The 6,590-nt window shown below is 49.0% G+C and overlaps 1 protein-coding gene across 2 annotated transcripts; it reads left to right on the top strand.

Moving 5' to 3' along the window:
* The first annotated feature begins 24 nt into the window (after positions 1–24).
* On the top strand, positions 25–5,749 carry LOC119324089 (kinesin-like protein KIN-10A). Of its 2 annotated transcripts, none has more exons than XM_037597834.1 (6): positions 25–808; positions 1,978–2,133; positions 2,223–2,330; positions 2,720–2,830; positions 2,956–4,428; positions 4,550–4,922. In XM_037597834.1, exons 1-6 carry the CDS (start codon positions 137–139, stop codon positions 4,565–4,567), a joined length of 2,538 nt encoding a protein of 845 aa, XP_037453731.1. In that variant the 5' UTR covers positions 25–136; the 3' UTR covers positions 4,568–4,922. The 2 variants fall into 2 exon arrangements, with proteins under 2 accessions (XP_037453731.1, XP_037453730.1); XM_037597833.1 differs by lacking the exon at positions 4,550–4,922 and adding an exon at positions 5,188–5,749 and having other exon boundaries at positions 29–808.
* The last annotated feature ends 841 nt before the right edge of the window (positions 5,750–6,590 follow it).

Genomic DNA, 6,590 nt, shown 5'->3' with positions numbered 1-6,590 from the left:
CACGCCATCCAATCCGCCCGCCAATCACGCGGATTTGCGCCTCGCCACAGCCGCCGTCTCCACCCACGCCAGATCCGTCGATCCATCCCGCCCGCCCCGCGGAACCCTAGATCGGACGGAGCCCTGCCGGCCAGCGATGGCGCCGCAGCCGACGCCCTCCCCCCGCACGGGCCCGCCGACGACGCCGCAGGCGTCGGCGGCGGCGGCGACCCCGTTCCGGACGCCCGTCTCCAAGCACCGCCTCCACTTCCCGCCCGCCACGCCGCGCCACGGCGGGGCCGGCGCCGCCACGGAGCACCCCGTCGAGGTCATCGGCCGCGTGCGCAACCTCATCGCCTCCGCCGCGGGCGCCTCCGTCCTCGAGGTCCCCGGCGGCGCGGGCGGGACCACGGTCCGGGTCCGCGGCGACGCGGGGGGCATCTCGTGCCGCGACTTCAGCCTCGACGGCATCTCCGTCTCCGAGGAGGAGGACCTCGAGGGGTTCTACCGCCGCTTCGTCAGGTCCCGGATCCAGGGCGTGCGGGTCGGGGCCAAGTGCACCGTCATGGTCTACGGGCCCACGGGGTCCGGGAAGAGCCACACCATGTTCGGCTGCGCCAGGCAGCCCGGGATCGTGTACCGCGCGCTCCGCGACATCCTCGACGGGGGAGGCGGCTGTGGTACTGGCGGCGGCGAGGGCGGCGAGGAGGAGGACGGCGGGTTCGGGGTCGGGCTGTTCGTGCAGGTCGCCGTGCTCGAGATTTACAATGAGGAGGTCTACGATCTGCTCGTCGGCAGCGGAGCCAATACCAAAGGGAACGCCCCCAAGGTGATACGCTCGTGCTCCTGCTACTTGATTTTCAGATGCTGCTGCTGATTCATCGTTGTAGATTATTTATTTAGTTGCAGAAGTCAATTGTTGTTATGTCAGGATGTCAGCTGGGTGGAACTGGGTTTAAACTTTACATATTTGTTGTTGCTTCAGAGAAGATCTGTTCTGCTTATCTTAGGTCGTCAATTACAGTTGTGGTTTATCTCTGTGTTGACAATGTTCGGTACTTTATTAGGAATTGTCACCGTTTTCTAGTGAATTGTTAGCCAGTTGTGTATGCGTTCTGGTATATCAGATGGCTAATCTGAAGTTCCAAGTTCAGAACTTGTGATTCTAAGTGTGAAGTAAAACTTAACTGTAACTAATATTGCTCATTGTTATAGCCTGTGAACTATGACTTCTGTTGTTGTGCGTGTATTAGTGTAGATGACTAATCTGAAGTGCCAGGTTAGAAATTGTGATTCTAAGTGTGAGGTCAAAGTGAAACCTACTGTAACTGATATTGCTCACTATTGTTGCCCTCAGTTGTATGTCTCATCAGAGGTGAATCAATTATTATCTGAACTGTGACCAACCTAAAACAAGTGTTTATCTGGTACTTTTGCATTAGGAATTTTCACTGTGATTTTTAGTAAATTGTTTGTCATTTGTGTATGCGTGCTGGTATATTAGGTGCCTAATATGAAGTTCCAAGGTTAAAACTTGTGATTCTAGGTCTGAAGTAAACCTCACTGTAATTTAATATTGCTCATGGTTATGGCCTGTGATTGATGTTTGCAATATTTTAGATGACCAATTTGAAGTGCCGAGTTAGGAATTGTGATTCTAGGTGTGAGGGCAATCCAACTGTAACTGATATTGTTCATTGTTATGGCCCTCAGTTCTGCGTGTCAGTACAGGTTGAAATGATTACTAGAACACTGACCTAGCTAAATACAAATGGTTATCTGGTACTACTTGAAACAATCACTACGTTAACTGTGACCAACCTAAAACAAGTGGTTATCTGATACAGTACTTAAGTTGTTATTGCCATGTTATTTAGGCTGGATAGTGTCATAGGGCTGACAAAAGATGTTGAAAGTGCTTTGCTGTGTGGCAATGTGAATTTGTGACTTGATGTAATTTATCCATTTTGTTTAAGTTTCTCAATACATTATGTACAGGTGAGGCTAGAAGTAATGGGGAAGAAAGCCAAAAATGCAACTTACATATCTGGAAATGAAGCTGGAAAGATATCCAGGGAAGTTGCAAAAGTAGAGAAGCGGCGTACTGTCAAGAGCACACTCTGTAATGAGAGAAGTTCGCGAAGTCACTGCATGGTAGGCTGCAATGAGCAGTTAGCACTTTTCACCTTGATTTTCATGAATGATCCAACTGTTTATGACTTTGCTTTTTGTCACTTCCCCAGATTATATTGGATGTGCCATCGGTGGGAGGAAGGCTGATGCTGGTTGATATGGCTGGTTCTGAAAACATAGAAGCTGCAGGCCAAACTGGATTTGATGCTAAGATGCAGGTGTGTGATGTTACCAATCCTTATAATTTCAGTAGAATCCAATTTATTTCAGTTGCCCTTTCAAAAGTGATGTGCCATTGGTAATTAATGCATGTTTAATTGCGCCATGACATATTTTTAACAGCCGATGATGCGCAACTTGCAATGCAACTATATAAGAGTTTTCTCAAGATACAGTTCTGTTTTCTTTCTGAAACGATGATAAAGTTCTGTTTCCATACTTACATCAACATCTGAATTCCAGCATGATATTCCCATAACCTAACCACAGCTTGTACTTTTACCACTACTCTATTTTTTTCTGCAATGTGATGAACCAGACTATGTTTCTTTAGGTCACTTTCTTTTGCACATCTATTCTATATATAACATTGGTTGCTGCTCCACAGACGGCGAAGATCAACCAAGGCAACACAGCTTTGAAACGAGTGGTTGAGTCCATAGCTAATGGTGATTCACATGTTCCATTTCGAGACAGCAAGCTCACAATGCTGTTACAGGTACAAAACACTTGAAGAAGCACACTTTTCCTGATACCACTTCTCTCTCTCTCTCTCTCTCTCTCTCTCTCTCTCTCTGTTTATCCCAGATAATTTAGAACTTGTGATTCTTCATGGAATTTCAGGACTCATTTGAGGATGACAAATCAAAGATTCTGATGATTCTGTGTGCGAGTCCGGACCCAAAGGAATTGCACAAGACAGTTTCTACCTTGGAATACGGTGCTAAAGCAAAATGCATTATCCGTGCTGCTCATGCATCAACACCAAGGGACAAAATTAGCTCTGAGGAGTCATCTTCAATGCTCAATTCAAGGATTGTTGCAATGAACCAGTTCATATACAAGCTGCAGAAGGAGAACAAGCAAAGAGAGAAAGAGCGCAATGAGGCCCAGAATGTTCTTCGGCTAAAGGAGGAGGAGCTAGCGCAAGCGAGGGCGAAGCTCAGGCTGCTAGAGGGGCAGGGTGCAGCTGCAAAGGAGGAAGAGATCAACTCAAAGGTCGCAGAGAAGACACAGTTGCTAAAGAGTGAGCTCCAGATGATGGAAGAGAAAATGCTTCGGCAGCAGCAAGAGCTCCTTGCTTTGAAGCGACGATTGCAGGAGGTGGAGCTTGAAAAGGCAGATGCTCGTCAGCCTGCACAGCAGGATGTCATTGGTGGTAGATTGTTGGCGCGGCTATCAGAGATGTCTGCTGGAGGAGATCCATGCATGTCAATGGCGATGTCCATGTCCATGGATTTGGATGCTGGAGATCAGCCGTCTGTGTTGGATGTGAAGGTGATCAAGGAGGATACTCGCCAGCTGCAGGGCCAGATGTGGAATCACGCATCGACAGCAGGCTCTGGCACCACTGACCTGGAGCAAGAAGATGTGGTCAGACTGTCTGGGTTCCCTGAAAAGGCGGTCCTGAGCACTGTGTTCGAGGAGGGAGATGAAGAAGGTGAAGAGAAGGACAATGGCGCTGAGGTGGAGGTGTGCAAAGAAGTGGTGGAAGAGGAGAGTTACAAGGTGGACCGAATGGAACAACCGCTTGCTGAACCGGACCGGACCAACCGTATCCAGAACATCTTCAGGCTGTGTGGCAACTACCGTGAGCTGGTCAAGAAACAAAATGCCGACGAGTCACCGGCGGCGAAGCAGCAAGCGTTTGGAGATGAGGACAGGCAGCCCGGACAGCAGCAGTTGTTGGCAGATGAGAGCAATCAGCACGCAAAGCAGGTGTTCGGCGATGAGAACCAGGACCCATCAGCGGCATGGGCAGCCATAGAGACCCCCATGTGCGACGTCAAGGTTGCCGACAGCCCCGTGTCGTCGCAGCTCTCGCCCATCGTTTGCCAAGCCGTGGACGACGCCGAGCTGACAGTGCCGGAAGAGCTAAAATCATGCACCACAGATGGCGAAGCAAATGGGCCGAGCAAGAAGGAGCGAGAGGGATTGCTGGATGTCTACATCAAATGGGAGTCTGGCAGTCTGATCAAGGGGCTGAAGCTTCTGCCGACCGCTTGCCTTTCAGACCTGAGGAAGCTCATCGAGGCGCACTTTGAAGAAGCCGGCAGCAAGCAGCAGCACCACCAGTTCACGTTCCTCCTCCTCAGGGTACGTTATTCAGCTCTGTCCATGTCACTCTTTCACCCAATTGTTGTTCTCTTGTTCCTATTGCTCATGGCGATGATGCTTGTCAAGCACCATGGTAATTCGAACCTGTTAATGATGTCAGGCGTGTTTATGCCAGTAAAAACGTTGATTCATCGACCCGGAGGCATAATTGATGATAGTGAAAAAATGCGGGCGGGTGAGAGACGAAGAACAGGTTGCCGTTTACGAGTAACTAAGCTAGGGTAAACTAGTTTCGGCAATTTCTGTCTTAGCTTCTTTCTCAGATCACACAGCCTTATATATATATTGTAGCTTTTTTTAGGCATGCCATATATATAGCCAGAACCGGTAAATTGCAGTGGAACAATTTTACAGCTTAAGTGAAGGGTGGGTTAACAATTAGCTGAGAGAGCAAACGCTGCACATAACTGAACTTCAGTAACTGTTGTTTTTCAGAATAACATCTTTTCAGTTTAGTAGCAGACCTGACAATGTGAAACTCAATGTGAGGCGTGTTGATGCCAGTAAAAACGTGCATTCACACAGCCTTGGATCATTTCTGTCGTAGCTAAGCTAGGGTAAACTAGTTAGGCAGTTATTTGTGTCTCAGCCGTAGAGTACTTCCTTTCTTTCCTGGATGTTGGATGGCTGAACTTCAGTCAGTACCTGTTGTTTTTCGGAGAAACATCTTCAGTTTAGCCTGTACCTTCTCTTGATTGACAGACCTAACAACGGGGAACTCTTTTTGGTGTACTGCAGGATCCTTCTGGTGCTCCGGTGTCGAGGGAGAAGGAGGCGGCGGTGCAGATCAGCAGGCTGCCCAACTGGAACAATCAAACAAACAGCTACCTGGCCTGCCTGCGCGTCGCCAAGAAGCCGGCGATGACGATGGAGCAGCAGCCGCAGCAGCTTCACCAGACGCCCTTCAGCCCGCTGGAGAGCAAGCTCAACTCCTTGGCCCTGAACGAGGTGCAGCAGCACCACCATGCCTCCGCGGGCGCGCTCTCGCCCAAGGTCGCCGCGCAGATGAGCCCCAGCTACATCCGGGAGCTCAGAGCTTGACTTGAGCCCCTCATCATCAGTTGATTGATTGTCACCGCTGCATTCATTTTCTGTTGGTTGGTTGGTTGGTTGCCGTGGGTCACATGTGGTGACGAACTGACGACGATGTACTATCTCGTATCTAAAATGCATTCTTTGGCCTGTGTAATATTTCTACTAGCATGAACTCCGACCGTCAGCACATTGCTTGTTGCTGCATTCTTTCGCTGTTGGTTGTCGTCTGGCTTTTCTACTCGTGATTAACCGTGTGCTACAGTCATTAGAGCATGTCTAGCAGAGCCCTTAAACCCTTAAATCTAAAATCAGTTTTAAGGGTTGAGAATTGGCCATTTTTGATACTTTTAAGGGTTGAAAAATAGGGCAAAGACTAGGGTTGATACTTTTAAGGGTTTTAAGGGTTGAGAATATTCTGTTATAAGGGTTGGGTTTGAGGGTTCTAGTCTTTGCCCCAACCCCAACCCTTAAAACTGTCATTTGACATATCACAATTTTCATTAGAAAAACACAATCAACCTTCAAACAAACACGGAAATGAAGATCATTGATGCATGGTTTAATAGTTTACATCACACAATCATCATCTTCCCCCTCTGATCGGCACCATCACCAAAAAGTTGCACTTGGCGCCATCTCCTAGACCACTTCCACGTCCATCAAGCACCTCCATTGTCGTCGGTGGTGGAGTCCTCCACACCGTCATCGCCACCGCCACTCATCGGAGTGTCACCTCGAAGAGTAGGGGACACACCACGGAATATCCTCTTCCTCTCCGTGATGTTCTGCTTGTACTCCTTCCACCATATCAATTGGTCTTCATCCATGTCCTTCTTGGACACCATAGCAACTCCTCAATGTCCGAATCGTCCGATGACGACCAACCGGAATCATCGGACAACGACTCCATGTCGTCGGTGTTCACCTTCATCTACAAAATACAACAAACAATAAATTGTGAGTGCCAACAATGAATCAAAAAGGAAAAAATGAAACAAAAAGAAAGAAAAGGAGGCATACTTGCGGGGAGCTTGGGGCAACGCGGCTGCCTCTGGCCCGCCTGTCCTCTAGCGCGGCGGCGTGGAGGCCTGGGGCGACGGGGCGCG

The sequence above is a fragment of the Triticum dicoccoides genome, chromosome 6B (genome assembly GCF_002162155.2).
Source record: "Triticum dicoccoides isolate Atlit2015 ecotype Zavitan chromosome 6B, WEW_v2.0, whole genome shotgun sequence".
In the NCBI taxonomy this organism is placed as follows: Eukaryota; Viridiplantae; Streptophyta; class Magnoliopsida; order Poales; family Poaceae; genus Triticum; species Triticum dicoccoides.
Note: the sequence above shows the minus strand (reverse complement) of the source record. Positions and strands in the feature narration are given on the sequence as shown.

Bases quoted from the DNA above. Each gene is read 5' to 3' on its own strand.
- LOC119324089 (XM_037597833.1), top strand. From the start codon at position 137: ATGGCGCCGCAGCCGACGCCCTCCCCCCGCACGGGCCCGCCGACGACG. The intron at 2,831-2,955 runs GTACAAAACACT...ATGGAATTTCAG, and splicing joins AGCTCACAATGCTGTTACAG to GACTCATTTGAGGATGACAA. The intron at 4,429-5,187 runs GTACGTTATTCA...GGTGTACTGCAG, and splicing joins TCACGTTCCTCCTCCTCAGG to GATCCTTCTGGTGCTCCGGT.